We start from the raw sequence: 15,889 nt of genomic DNA on the forward strand, positions 1-15,889 counted from the left end.
TAAGCATAGGCCCTTAAGTATTACTTAGAATTCACCTTAGCGGACTCTAAGCTAAGTATTTTTTGAGCAAAATACCGGTATGAAGTGCATCGCATAGCAAAACGATCACTTGCAAAAGCATTGTATATAGCTACCACAGTGCATATTATGCAAAGATGAAATACCTATAATGCATTCAACATGTTATCTATCTGTACACAAAAGCTTGTTTGGAAACAATGGACACAACAGTGGAGTAAATGATCGACATAAACGAGCCTTCTTCTTCTTCCTCTTGTGGTCTTTATTGCCCATGATCGTTATATAGGTGCATCTTTTCATGTTTCCGGTGTACCTCCACTATTCTTTTATGTGTTTTGGCAAAATATGTATATTACTGCCTCGACGTCGTCTCCTCAGCCGCCGGTGACAACAAAGTCGTAGCGCGAAGCGTATCACACGGAATTACCAAATAATAAAAGTAAACAAGTCAAAACAAACTAAATCTAACCAGACCTGACCAAACCTAACTATGCCTAGCCTATAGCCAACCTAACCTGACCCCTCTACCGCCAAAATGCAATGTGCTAAGTTGCGTTAATTCACACTCTTCAATAGTTTGAAGTTTCTTCAATATTCAAGCTGTTTGTCACTGTACTGTATTCAGAGACCAACATACAGCACATAATGCATTAGCCTCACGTGAGATGGCTACCATAATTTCAGACTCGTGTGTTCAGTGACTTTCTTGTTTATTTATTTTGATATATATCAACTTTCAGTCAGGTTACTCGGGTATATCTTTACCTCAGTGGGTCAAGGCACACAATCACTAGTACTATTATAAAATGTTCTTATGTTTCCCGAGCTTCTACACCTATCTGATGTACTATAGATAGGCATAGGTACTTCTCCATTCATGGAGGCCACTTTTCTCAACTATCTTTGACAGGTCTTCCATTCACATTGTTTCACTCTGCTTCAGTGTCATCATATGCTTTCCCTCTCTGTACATTTCCTTTCACCAAAGGGGATTGTCTTCAATTTCCAGTGTTATATTAATTTGGCCCACCGGTGTTCACTCATTTCCTCTCTTTGAAACTCAGCTTCCCCTTGGTTAACCTTTCTCAGAAGCTCCACCCCATTTCCCCTGAGAGCGTGTGAACACTATCATGCCAACTGGTTTTAAATGACTTCTAATCTCCCGACATCTTCAGTGTTAGTCCTGCTGACCCATACAAGATAGCTGTGGGGTTACTACCTTCCCCATCCAAAGGCAACTTCCATATTCATACTGGCTAATTTCCCTTCTCTACCACTGATGCTAACACCTGTCATTTTCCCTACCTTGGCTTCATTTACTTTTCTTTGTGCTTTCTCCTATGGCCTCCTTGCTTATCTCAAATCCTAAATAACCTTGTGTTTCTATTACCTCTAAGATATTGTTTCCCAGCATCCGTTGTCCTACTGCTGGTGTGAATTTCCATTATTATGTTTAAAGATAAGTTTCCATTCCATACCAAAGTCATTTAGGATCAGGCAACGTCCTTCCACTAATACTACATCATCTGCATAACCCAGGCAAAGCAATACAGCTTCTGATGTGTGGGGCTTTATTACTGTTGTCTATAATATCCACATATACACAATCATGGAGGAGGGGGGTTATGAACAGAAAGGATTAATTGATTATGTGGCAGTAGATGGAAGACTGAGAAAGGATATTTGTGACACGAAGGTAGTAAGTGGAATGTTCGATGGGTCTGACCATCTTGCAAAAGTGGGTGTTTGAAAAGAAAGGTGAAGTAAAAAAGGAAATACTGAAGATAGAAAAGTTACAGGAAAAGAAATAAAAGATGAGTATAACATGAAATGGCAGAGGCCTTAAGTGAAAAATGGGAGTGTGAAAGATAGTACAGATAGATATTGAAAAAGTTTTTGGAACATTCAAAGTAGTGTTAACTACAACAAAAAAGTGGTAGGAATGAAAGTGGTGAGGGATGGAAAAATAAAAGGAAATTCATGGTGGACAAAAGATAAGGAGGATAGTAAAAGAATAAAGGGAACTTTTTAAGAAAACTCAAGAAAGAAATGTGGCTGAGCAAGTAAAAAGGGAAAGGAAAAAGAAATATAGAGAATGCAAAATGTAATTAAAACAAGCAATAAAAGAAAGCAAGAAGAGAGTTGATGAAGACTTTGGAAAAAGACTAAGTGAAAAGGGAACACAAAATCATATTGGAAAGAAGTAAAAAACGAAAGAAATGCATCACCCCAATAATATCTCCCCAAGTAAAATTAATGAAGTTATGGATGAGAATGGAAAGATGTTGAAAGACAGGGAAGCTGTGAAAACTTAATGAATTTTGATGATGGACGTCCAGCAGCTGTAACAACAACAGTTTTGAGTGGAGGTAGAGGAGGAGTATATAAAGAAAGAAGTATAACATATGAACAAGTAAATCAAGCAATGAAAAGATTAAAAAATGGAAAAGCAGCAGGAACTGATGGAATCAATCAGATATTTTTCTTCAGAGTCAATTGGATTGGATTGCATTGTGGGATGTTTTAAAGATTTACAGTGTGGGAGGAAAACTGCTCAGTGCAATAAAGTCTTTCTGTGAGGATGCATCTGCATGTGTCAAAATTACGGGAGAAACAAGTGAACATTTTGAGTTAAAAGTGGGATTAAGGTAGGGGTGTGTCATGTCACCGTGGTTGTTCAATATCTATATGGATGGTGTCATGAGAGAAATGAAGGGCAAAGTTGGGGAAGTTGGAGTAAAAATGTATGCTGAGGGAAGGAAGTGGGTGATGAATTCAATCCTGTTTACTGATGACACGGTGCTCATTTTGATAGTGTATGTAAAAGGAGAAAGCTGAAAGTAAATGTCAACAAAAGTAAAGTGATGGTTTGTGAGGGGAGTAAAAGTGAGGTTGTAGATTTTAAATGCCCATATAGAGAGGGAACTGAATGTGAAAAAGAATGCAAAATTATTTTGAATGGTGAAGAAATGGAGGAGGTCAATGAGTTTAAGTACCTTGGATCAGTTATCAGTTAAAAATACAATAATAGTACCAACCCTCACATATGCAACTGAAACATGGGCCTGGAATGAAAGTCAGAGGTCTAGAGTGCAGGCAGTGAAAATTTGTTATTTGAGGAGTGCTTGTGGTGTGAGTAGAATGGATGGAATGAGTAATGAAAGTGTGTACAGGCGTTTTGGAATGTGTCACGGTGGTGAAGGGAAGAAGTGTGGAGTGGTGGAAGAAGTGAAGTGACAGACTTTAAAGTGGTTTGGCCACATGGAGCGAATGGAGGAGAGTAAGATGACCAGAAGGGTGTATGGGAGTGAGATAAAGGAAGGGAATGTTAGAGGACGACCTCCAGTGAAATGGAGGGATAGGGTGCAGGAGTACGTTAGGGAGAAGGGTGAAAGATCCTGGAGAAACTTTGAGCGGGCAAGGAGGGAGTGTCTGGATAGAGAAAGATGGAAACTTCTGCCGTGGCAATCCCCTGGTGGGAGCTCCTAGGAGCAGGCGTTGATGAGATGATGATGATGAATGAATTGAGCGGAATCACAGCAGAAATGTTGAAGTGTGGAGATGAAGTTACTATATGAATGGTCAAGATATGTGAAGTGGCCTGGGAAGGGGGGGGGGAGGTCCCAGCAGACTTGATAAAAGCCATCATGGTCCCAGTTTACAAGAGGAAGGGCAGGAGAGGGGAGGTGGGAGTTGTAGGGGTATAAGTCTGCTGAGTGTAGGCTACCCGGAAAGGTATATGTAAAAGTCCTAATTGAGATTGTGCAAAGACTTACAGAAGAGAAAATCAGTGAAGAACAAGGAGACTTCAGGGAGGGAAGGGGATGTGTGGATCAGATTTTTCGTTCAAGTTGGTAGTAGAAAAAATATTAGCAAAAGGAAAAAATACTATGCTGCCTTCATGGATCTAGGTATTCTAGAGAAAGTTTATGACAGAGTCGATTGGCTGGCATTGTACGTGGGACATCTTAAAGGTATATGGTGTGGGAGGAAAACTGCTTAATGCAATAAAGTCTTTCTATGAGGATGCATCTGCATATGTCAAAATTACTGGAGAAACAAGTGAACATTTTGAGATGAAAGTGGGCTTAAGGCAGGGGTGTGTCATGTCACCATGGTTGTTCAATATTTATATGGATAGTGTTATGAAAAATGAAGAGCAAAGTTGGGGAAATTGAAGTAAAAATGTATGCTGAGGGAGGGAAGGAAGTGGGTGATGAATTCAATCTTATTTGCTGATGACATGGTGCTCATTGCAGAAAATGAAAGTGACTTACAAAATTTGGTCAGTGTTTGATAGTGTATGTAAAAGGAGAAAGTTGAAAATAAATGTCAACAAAAGTAAAGTGATGGTTTGTGAGCAGAGCGAGTGAGCAGAGTAGAAGGGAGGTTGTAGATTTTGTATGCCCATATAGAGTGCCCATTGAATGTGAAAAAGAATGCCAAATAATTTTGAATGGTGAAGAAATGGAGGAGGTTAACGAGTTTAAGTACCTTGGATCAATTATGTGTAAGCATGGTGGTACAGAAGGAGAGAAAAGAGAAAAGGGATTGCAAGGATTGACTGATTGGAGGAGAAGCTGCGGATCCATCTCTGGCATGCCATCTCCTTGTTGGGGGCTGAATTTCTCTATGGCATGGACTGGACCTCTGCCGGACAGCTGGAGAAAGCTGCCATGGCACAAACCCGACTGATGGGACACAAATGATTTCTACTTCCACATCATGTTTGGCCCCGAAATATGAGTACAAGTTCAAATAAACTACATATTATATATATATATATATATATATATATATATATATATATATATATATATATATATTATATATATATATATATATATATATATATATATATATATATATATATATTAATCAGGATGTTTTTCTTGATTAGTGTACAATACTAAAAGAGGTTAACCTGGTAGCTGCAGGGATCACGTTTCTTAATGGTCCTCCGAGCAAGAAAATGAGAAAAAATCATCACTCACGCAAACCATTTCATAATATATATCAACGCATTTGTGATCAGTTGATGCATCATCTATTTTGGGGGGTTTATATCATGGCAAAAATGTGGCCCGTCGCTGGTACACGGTAAAGCCACAAATTTGGCCTGTTGCTGCTACCAGGTTAAGCTGGACTATGAATGGACAGATGTTGTTTTAAGAGCATCTGAAATAAACTTATGGGACTGATATATGATAATTAAATCTGTATTATTTATTAAGATGTGTCCAGTGATTTCATTGGCAAAGAATTGCAAAACACAAGCCAAGAAAATAAAAGTACTGAGCTGACTGACATATTGACACAGGAAATGGTAGTCGGAAAAATAAGAATGGATTAATAATTAATATACCCGAAGCAAGAACTAAAAGACATTGCATCGACAGAAGTATGTGATAGAATAACAGGCATTATCTACATGAGTTATTTACTGCACAGTGCACACTATATGGGCTGGCAACATTGTCTTATTTTCTAGCAAGTGAAGTTTCTTATATTGTGCATTATATTCTTGCATGGGAATGATTTCTTGATGCTGGATGATAAAAACTAAACAATAATGTTATGTGGTGAATACCAGCTTGAGGTCACTGTAGGTCTAGGAGGACTTGCTCGTTGTTGTCAATGTCATCACGATCACTGCAAATAGATACATTACAATTAGAAATGCTTTGGCACCTGCCCTATATCTATATCTATACTTGTCCAGAAGTCAAAACTCTTGACTCATGGACCAATTTGCAATTTTTTTTGTTCATAAAGATATAGCATTGTTGATTAACTTTTATAGCTATTTGGGAGTAAGACTAAGAATAATCATAAAATTCACTTTTAGATCTTCATAAGAAAGGAAGCTGCAAATAACAAAAGCCATAATATACTGTGAACTAATTAATTTCAAATGTGAAAAAAAAGACATGACCAAAACAAATAAAACAATACTAGAATGCTAGCTAGCATGGGTATTAGTATCATTTTGCAACACCCAGGGATTCCCTTTAAGAGCTACCGATACGTCAAATTGATTTGGTTTGGTTACTAAAAATAAGCAAAGGAAGGTAATTTTGTTAGGACACTTCTGACATTTACGTTTGGTTAAAAATATCAACTTTTCTAAATAATAGTTGATTTGGTTAAAACTGGCTATCTTAAATAACAGATTAAGTTGAAATAACTATATGTCAATGATAAATTTACCCAGGTTAGGTTAATATGATTAGGCTTGGTTTATCGCCTCTGGGAGGTTAGTCAAGTAAAAATGAAATAACAGACATTAGTGACCCAAATAGGTATTGTTTTGGGTTTGGTAGGGTTGGTGAGAAACGTTTGTTGAAGTCAGTCACAAGATTAACAGGTGTGTTAGGTTAAAAGAGTTTCTATTCTATCTATCTATTCTAAAGGATAAGTCTGGCGAGGTAAAATATTGGCTCACCTGTGTTCGTTCCTTGAGCAGGAGTCTGTGGCTGCCGGTGTTGATCACAGGTAAGATACACGTGCACCAGTGATGACTGGACCTTCACAGACTACCTGAGGTGAGTGATAACAGACACTGGATGCCCTCCAGGCGATGGCTGGGGGCTGTATAACGCCAGCCACACACCGCGGCCCGCGGGGCTTCCAGCAAGGTTACTCCCAGGGCTCCTTGTGTGACAGCCTGTGGATGGTGGCAGGCGGTCACCAGCCATCGCCTGGAGGGTCTCCAGTGTCTGTTATCACTCAATCTCTGTCAGTCTGTGAAGGTCGCACCTGCATTTTACCTGTCGGCGAACACCACTTCAGTCGTGATGGCCATGTAGGTGTTTCCAAGGTCCGCCTCGCCGAACCACTCATCTCAGCACGGTCAGCACAGTCCACAGATATTTCAGGATGAGTTTCAAATCCTTAAACGCCTCCAATTCGTCTAGACGAGGCAGATATATTAGGAGGTGATGCCTTCCCTCCCGCTGTAATCCGCCATTTTGCAATACTTATACATTTTTAACGGTGCTAAGGGAGCCCCTTCCCCGCCTTAAATTTTCCGCCCGCTAAGTGCTCCAGCTCCAGCGCTAAGCGGCCCGGCGCCATTTTAAGTAGAAAACTTAACGATTCTTTGCCGTTAAAAAAAGTTAAGTGCACTTAGCGATGCTAAGAACGTTTGTGTATACCGCCCCTGGGCCCGTATTCTACATACCGTCATAACTTCTTCTGACGGTCATAGCGGAACAAAATGGCGCATTTCAGACATAACTCCGTCAGAAACTCTTATGGTCGACCATAAACTCTTATGGACGACCATAAAATTGCGCGGGACGCTGAGGTCGGGTTCACCCTGTCATAACTCTGCTTATGACCGTCAGAAGCGCGTCAACATGGCAGCCCCACGTCAACACGCTCCCCAGCCTTTTCGAAGAAGAGACGTACTGAACGAGCTCAGCGATGCTGAGCTTATCAGGAGATACAGACTTGACAAGGAAGGTATTTTGTACGTCACTGATCTTGTGAGGGAAGCCTTGTCAAGTGACACCAAGAGGAGAAACCCACTCACCCCGGAGATGAAGGTGATCATCACACTGCGGTATCTTGCCACGGGAAAAATGCAAATGTGTAGCAGCGACGACCTCGGCCCATCACAGCCCAGCATCAGCAGAGCCATCACCCAGACCATTGACGCCCTTGCAAACGTCAATATTCTCAAGCAGTTCATCAGCTTCCCCACCACCCAAGACGTTACTGAGGCGAACAAGGCAGACTTCCTCACCATTGCAAATTTTCCCGGGGTTATTGGTGTCGTTGATGGGACACACGTAAGGATTGTGGCACCAAAGGAGGAGGAAGACGTGTTTGTCAACCGCAAGGGATATCACAGTATTAATGTGCAGGTCATATTCGATGCCAACTATCGAATACTGGATATCCTAGCGAAGTGGCCTGGCTCAGTGCATGATGCACGTATTTTGAATGGCTGTGGAGTGGCAGAATTATTCCGGAGAGGGCATGTGCCACCAGGTAGTCACTTGTTGGGAGACAGTGGCTATCCCAGCAAGCCATGGCTCCTGACACCTTACCTGCGACCTCTGCCTGGACCTCAGTCACGCTATAATAGGTGAGTAGATTGTCTTTATTTTTCTTTGGGGTATCAGTATAGTTTCTTACAATAAACATGTTGAACGTGAGATCCGCTAAAAATTTTGTAGAGTTGACATGCCACGCACTACCAGGTGTAGTTAGCAAACTGAGCCAATCACAACATTTACCTATTATATAGAGAGTTCGGATAATAGGTTAGGCTAAGTTTCGACTGATCGAAAAAAACTTAATTATTTAGGTTCATTTTAGAATAATAATAAAAAATGAAAATAGCAAATAAATCAGGAAAAAACTCAACCTAACCTAGATTAACTGGCAACAAAAAATACACATATTATATCAGCTTAAATAATAATTAATGACTTTAATAATAAGTACATCAGATTTAAAGAAAATAATACACCTTTGCACCTTCAAATTTAAAGAAAAAGATCTTTAAATGAAAAAAAATTGTCAGAATTTTAAAGAGTTGATTTTCCTAGTAAAAAAGTTGACCTTCAAATTTAAAAAGTTGACTTTTAAATTAAAACACTTGACTTTCAAATTGCAAAAGTTGACTCAAATTTTAAAAAAATAGATTTCAATTTAAAAAATGTAATTAACCCGGTAACAGCGACGGGCCAAATTTGTGGCTTTACCGTGTACCAGCGACAGGCCAAATTTGTGCCATGATATAAACCCCTCAAAATAGATGATACATAATCTGATCACAAATGCTTTGATATATATTATGAAATGGTTTGTGTGAGGGGTGATTTTTTCTCATTTTTCTCGCCTGGAGGGACCATTAACCCGTGGGCTTCGGCTATGGGAAAGCCGAGAAGTGCCCGAGAAATGACAAAATTACTCTGCATTTTGAGACTAAAAAAAGAGCATGGAATGTACATCAAAGTGCTCCTCTCATAACCACAGCCACGACTCGTCAAAGCCCTAAAAAGGATCTGTCGACGTTCTTGGGTTAAGAAACATGATCCCCGCTGCTACCGGGTTAAACTGAAAAAAAATTGTCAAGGACAGTCAAATTTAGTCAAGCTAGGTATGGCAAGTAGTGAATTTACCCATAGTTAATGGAACATAAGTACTTAATATTGACTGCCATTATCATTTGTATTTTCTTTTAGGGCCCACAAACGGACACGGAGTGTTGTGGAACGGGGAATAGGACAGCTCAAGCGCCGCTTTCATGTCCTACACAGCGAGGTCCGAGTAACTCCCCCGGTGAAGGTGTGCAAGCTGATACATGTATGCGGCATGCTCCACAACATCTGCAAGGACAGGAATATTCCCATTCCTCTCGATGCGGCTCAACCTAACGCTGAAGAAGTGGATCTTGCCATGGCACAACCTGAAGGTGTGCAAGTTGTGCCGCCACTTCCAGCTGGTCAGCGGAATGAAGGTCGCCTGTATCGAGATGAATTCTGCAACTTGCATTTCCAGTAAGTTGGATATTTTATATATATATGTTTTTCGAATTGAATCTGGGAAACACTCATTTCTTAAGAATCTGCATTATTCTGTATCATTATTATTATGAAACTACCTACTAGTTAATTTGTTTTTCGTTCTAGCAATGAAGACTGAAACCCGTTCCTCAGCACGACTGGACAAGTACATGCCAAGGTACTGTTCCACTTGCATTAATAAAGTAATCAATCTATCAATCAATTATAACCCATATTCCTTTTGTAAACATTTGCAAATTAACATTCCCCTCTTTGTTGTCAATACTCTAAAAACACTCACAGTACTCCTTCAATCTACTCATACCTTCCACACTTACAATTACATTCCTATTCACACCCTTTACATTCATAGTTCATACACACCTTTTCATTCTTTTCTCAAGCTCCCTTCACTTCCTTCAAGAACATCTCCCTATTATTCTGAAAGTCATTTCTCACCTTCCTTCCTAGCTCTTCACACATTGCCTTTTTATTCTCCATTAGTGTTCTTTTTGCATTTTTTTTACACATTCATTTTAATCTCTTTTTCCAGTGCATTTGTACACTGTATCATTCCTGCATAAGCATAATTAAATTAGTACAACTAAGGTTTCACAATCATAGAACTATGTGCATCCTTTTCTACTTTTATTAGGTATATTATTTGTTTTTTCTTTCCTTTTCAATTTGTAACTTGAGCAAAATTTGTTTAAGACGCATGGCTTCCGCTTTTTCTTTGGCAGCTGCCTCCCGTGCCCTTTCAGCTGCCTCCTGCGCCCTTGCAACTGCCTCCTGCGCCCTTGCAGCTCCTGTGAAGGCCCGAGCACAAGCCGCCACCTCCTCTGCAGCTGCCTTCATGGCCCGTGCAGCCTCCTCCCCAGCCTGTGCAGCTGCTGCTGTAGCTCTTGAAGCTACAGCCTCCTCCTCAGCAGCTGCCACCTTTGCTTGAGCAGCTGCTGCATCATCCTCAGCTGGCACCTTCCCCAGGCACCCCCTCAGTTTGTGGCTGCAGGGTGGGCTCAGGCACAATTATTACTGTTGGTGCCTCAGCACCTCCCTGACCTACAATGAGCTGGCTCGCTGGCTCTGCTGCGTCTTCACTGCAAGTAATGTATAAAGTCATGAAATGGGTGTACAAATGAGCAGTTATAAACTAATGCAGATCTGCCATAGGGTATCTTTTTCCTTTCATATACTAGGGAGTAAATATGGCATAGTGTTATGGAAATGGAAGGCATACTCATACTAAATTAACGATAATCAATAAGGTCTAGAAGAGTTGCATATCTTTGAGGGGATTGATATTAAGAGGAGGATTCAATGAGTTCTCGGCCTAACAAAGAAGGAGTGGAGACAGGAGCCCGCCAATGCTGTAACATGTTGGTATAGGTTCCAACAAGTAATGCATGGGCTGGCATCCTTTCAGCATTTTCCATTGAGTTACAAGGTGACTTTTCATAAGTGATTCACCCACCATTCTTCAGGGACGGAATTTCAAAATTGAAGACGAGATTGGAGAAGTGCATTACACTCAAAGGCGGTTACGTTAAAACATAAAAAAAGTAAGTGGAGTGAACCTTTGCTCTATTTTTCCTCATTCTGAGGTAGGCCAAGAACTCATTGAATACACCTTAATTGAGAAGTACTATGAACCAAGGTAGGATTGCATCAATTGACAGAAGTTGCTGTAGCTTTGACGTTACCTGCAGGTATAGTTAACTTGAACTAAAGCCTTTAATTAAACAATCTATTCCAACAGTAAAGATATCTCTCTCATATGTTCTTTCCAAGTGATGAGTTATGTTTCTAGTGTTTTGTAACATACTGGTTGAAGCAAATGACAAGCTTTTATTACTTTTGCTAAGCAGAACTGACTATATTTAAAAATGAGAAGAATAGAACTAAAGAGTGTACTTCACAAATTAAACAAATAGATACATACATGTCGACAGTCCTTTGATGTCCAAGGTCATCAATCTCCTCAAATCCCGTGATGACCTTGCTGTCTTGCCCCAAAACGTCCCCGACAAGTTCATCAATGGGGTCAAGGGGAGGGGGTGGAGGGCCGCCACCTGGGAAAAAATAAAAATTCATGTATTTTTTGCTTTTTTCCCCTTCTACTAAAGCACTACATTAGTGTCTTCTCAGAATGTAATGCTAAAGTGGATTATGACAGGTACTTTACTGAGATGTTATAAAACTTGTTTTTGTCTCCTGCCTGTAACTTGACCTCTCTCAACGAGTGTATCAAGACACCTCTCCACCCGGAATTGACCTCTCTTTTGGCTAATCTATAGTATCTTCTGTTGTGAGAGCGGCAATTAGTGGGCTTTTTTTCTACACTTTTTGTTGCCCTTGAGCCAACTCTTTGTTGTAAAACAAAATTATATAAAAAAAAAATAGCTGCTGCACTCCCACCACTATTCAAGGTTGTGTGTGTCAGAAAGGAGCATTTCTTCCTCTTTCATACTTTATCTTACAGGCATCTCTGATGAAAGAAAGTACGAGTAATAAGGGTAAGAATGGACTCTACATAATATTCATTACAAACTTAAACTGGTTTACCCATATATATAAACTAAACGAAAATTTATGGCAAATAGCATCCTGTTTCTTTCAGTACAAAACTATTTCAATGTGATTGATTTCCATCAAGCAGTTGTCTGTTGATGGCAACAAGTATGGGTATTGCAACATACTTCTATAAATATCCATGTTTGTATATATATATATATATATATATATCATATATATATATATATATATATATATATATGATATATATATATATATATATATCATATATATATATATATATATATATATATATATATATATATATATACACACACACACACACACACACACACACACACACACACAAGACTCATTTTAGTACTGTGCCAGTAATTCATTACCTACCAAATGAAACATCACTAGCTCTTCATATATCTTTTCTACAAACGTTCAACAATCATGGAAACGCTTTCAAAATCCAATTCAAGGACTATTTATTGTTGAAAATAGGGGATAATATTCACGAAAGCGTAGCCCCCTATGGCGGCGGCCGTGGCGACGGTGCAGCTGATGTTGTGAGAAATACCTCCTTGCAGAAATAAGACATATAGCAGCTGGTGTTGTGAGAAATACCTCCTCGCAGAAATAAGACATATATATGTGGGGGGGGTCCATGGGGTGGTGCAGCCCCCCCTGGTTAGAAGGGGGCGTCGAGGGGGGTGATGCCCCCCCCGTTAGCAGGTCGTAAAGTTCGGTTGGAGAAGTTTAAATATGCTCTCCCACCCTAAACCCTCTGCGAGATATTTTGCAGCTGCACCGTCGCCGCAGCCACCGCTAAAGGATGCTACTCTTTCGTCAATATTATCCCCTATTTTCAATAATAAATAGTCCTTGAATTGGATTTTGAAAGCATTTCCATGATTGTTGAACATTTGAAGAAAAGATTTATGAAGAGCTAGTGATGTTTCATAAGGTAGGTAATGAACATATGAACGTTGGAGTCTGCAAGAGGCCGGTAGGCCTAAACAAGGCAGCTCCTTTGACCCTAAGCTCCCGTGTACCAAACCCCACCTAGTATCGCTGTCCATGAATTTATGTAATCTATTTTTGAATGTGACAATTGTATTGGCACTCACCACATGACCTATTCCACTCATCCACAACCTTGTTGGTAAACCAATTTTTGCCTATGTCCCTGTTGAGTCTGAATTTATCCAGTTTAAACCCATTACTTTGTGTCCTACCCATACATACTGGCATGGTACTAAAATGAATCTTTACTATATATATATATATATATATATATATATATATATATATATATATATATATATATATATATATATATATATATATATATATATATATATATATATATGATATTCAAAGTGCTCAGAATGAGACAAAAAATGTGTAATGGGTGTTTATCAGTTAAAGCTAATATATGAAAACTTACCAGTTCCATTCCGATGATCTCGAAAGTTCTTCAGCTTCATCCTTGACTTAGAAGTGATGGTGAACCATCGCTTCTTTACCTCTACGGCCGTCCTCTCATGGTGGAACTGTCCATTCAGGTCGGCCGTAATCTTCGTCCAGACATCGTGTTTCTTTTGGTTGGAAACACCAACCGTCTTGAAGTTCCTCTTCAAAACGTGGACTTCGTCCCTGTATAACATAGCCAGCTGGAGAGACTCGTCGTCTCCCCAGTTAGCCTTCCTTTGACGTTTAGGTTGAGGATCCATGCCGTGAGTAAACACTGCCGAACAGCTGAGAGGGCGGTACATTTGTTTACACACTTTTCAACGGGAATACGTTTCAGCGCATTTTCTCATAACGAATTTCTATTTTACCATTTCTAACTTCCCCAAAAGTCGTAATTTGAGGTCAAAATAATGTAAATCAAAGAAAATGATGTCAATAATATATTATATTCCATAAATTTAAAGTTAACAAATTGTGAGCCGTGCGTTCTAGCGGCTCACGGTGTTGTTGATTTACTGCGCTATGGCCGACGACAAGAAGAAGAAGAAGAAGACTTCTGACGGTCATTCTACTGACGGTCATAAACTCTGTTAGCTATGACGGTTAGTTATGGTCGACCATAAGCACTATGTAGAATACGGGCAGGCTTTTAGTACCCTTACCTTACCTTACCACTTTTTGTTCCATTCCTGTAGCTTGGTGAGGTCTTGTAGGGTAGGCGGTGGCCGAAGTGATAGCGTACTGGACCCACATTCGCCGCGTGATGGACGACGCGGGTTCGAATCCTTACGCTACCACTCGGATTTTTCAGTCACCGCCGAGTGGCTTAAAACTACCCACATGCTGTCCTGAAGACCACCCATCAACCCGGACTCTAGAGGAAGCCGTCCAAGCGAATCAAGAACGAGTTCCGGGGGGTAGCATGAGCCAACGCAAGATGGCGCCACTATAAACACTCGCCTGCGCCAGAACGGGCTGGGCCGTCCATCAGGCCCCACCGGGAAGAAGCCTTGGGCCGACCATCAGGCCCCACCGGGAAGATGCCTACCGGCGCAATAGGCAACAACGTAAAAAAAAAAAAAAAAAAAAGTAATTTCGGTTGTTATGCTGTTTCCATTCTCTGAACAGAACCAGTAGATCTATTTTTTAGTCTGTTATTTATTGGGCCAGTAGTCAGTGAGGCCTTTTCTTTTCTAACCTACTATTCTCTGTAAAGAACCAGTAAGTTTATTATGTAATCTGTTGTTTTTTGGGCCAGCAGGCAATGAGGGTCTTTTTTTTTTTCTTCCCTGACCTACGTATTCCTTGTAAAAAAACTCGTAAGTGTACTATTTGTTGTCTATTGCCCTGTTCCTTCTTTTATAATGTTTCTCTGGAGGTGATTAGTGTGTCATTTTAGGGCCAGCAAGCAGTGAGGTCTTTTTTTCCTTTTCTAACCTCCATATTCCCTGTAAAAAACTCGTCAGTGTAATATTTTTTGTCTGTTGCCCTGTTGCTTCTTCTCATATAAGAACATAGTCCTCTTACCACTTGATATTGACCTCTCAGCCACCCTTCTCCACTTCTATAGGAGCAGCGATTAGCGGGCCTTTTTTCTACACTTTCTTTTTGTTGCCCTTGAGTTGCTTCCTTTACTGTAGAAAAAACTCCCCTACTTTTATAGTCAGTGTTTAGCCGACTTTTTTTTAAATTTATCTTTTGCCCTTGAGCTACTTCCTTTGCTGTAATAAAAAAAATAGAATAACTACAATATTCTGCCCCCCGCTGCACTAAACTCCATTTCACTCTACCATATAATACTGTTTTACGTGAAACTGTACTGTACCTTGATTTGCTGCACTGTGTTTCTCTATGTAGGCATCACAATGGACTGCAATGGAGCCATATTATTAACCCGTCTGCTGCGATTGGCATGGATTTTGCCTTTTGGTACCCTGATAACATATACTCCCAGGTCTTTCTCTGCCTCTGTGGTGGATAGTGGAGTGTTTCCCATGTGGTATTGGTATGCTGGATTTCCCCTCCCATGGTGCATGACTTACATTTTTCTTCATTGAATTGTAGCAGCCACTTTTTGTTCCATTCCTGTAGCTTGGTGAGGTCTTGTAGGAAATCTTCAGTCAAGGTGTTGATTTGTTGCACTATGTTTCTGTATGTATGTATCACAAGGGACTGCAAGCCACCATTTCAGGCTGTATTATTAAACATTTTGGCACCCAAGCTCACATATTTGACAAGGCTTTCATATGGGTTGTGGGGATATCCAGGAGTAGTTTAATGACCCTGGTGGTAGTCTGACCCTTCCTCTGTACCATGAATCTAAAGAAACACCCATGAGAACCTGACTG

At 40.2% G+C, this 15,889-nt stretch overlaps 2 protein-coding genes across 2 annotated transcripts; one reads left to right on the forward strand and one right to left on the reverse strand.

Moving 5' to 3' along the window:
• Positions 1-7,182: 7,182 nt before the first annotated feature.
• On the forward strand, positions 7,183-10,710 carry LOC126991378 (putative nuclease HARBI1). Its single transcript, XM_050850130.1, has 4 exons — positions 7,183-8,116; positions 9,222-9,536; positions 9,669-9,720; positions 10,286-10,710. Exons 1-3 carry the CDS (start codon positions 7,278-7,280, stop codon positions 9,679-9,681), a joined length of 1,167 nt encoding a protein of 388 aa, XP_050706087.1. The 5' UTR covers positions 7,183-7,277; the 3' UTR covers positions 9,682-9,720; positions 10,286-10,710.
• LOC126991379 (uncharacterized) lies at positions 10,510-13,858 on the reverse strand. The gene is made up of 3 exons (XM_050850131.1): positions 13,516-13,858; positions 11,485-11,614; positions 10,510-10,642 (listed from the first exon to the last, which is right to left on the reverse strand). Exons 1-3 carry the CDS (start codon positions 13,841-13,843, stop codon positions 10,510-10,512), a joined length of 591 nt encoding a protein of 196 aa, XP_050706088.1. The 5' UTR covers positions 13,844-13,858.
• Positions 13,859-15,889: the final 2,031 nt, after the last annotated feature.

Source organism: Eriocheir sinensis, unplaced genomic scaffold (genome assembly GCF_024679095.1).
Source record: "Eriocheir sinensis breed Jianghai 21 unplaced genomic scaffold, ASM2467909v1 Scaffold266, whole genome shotgun sequence".
Lineage (NCBI taxonomy): Eukaryota > Metazoa > Arthropoda > Malacostraca > Decapoda > Varunidae > Eriocheir > Eriocheir sinensis.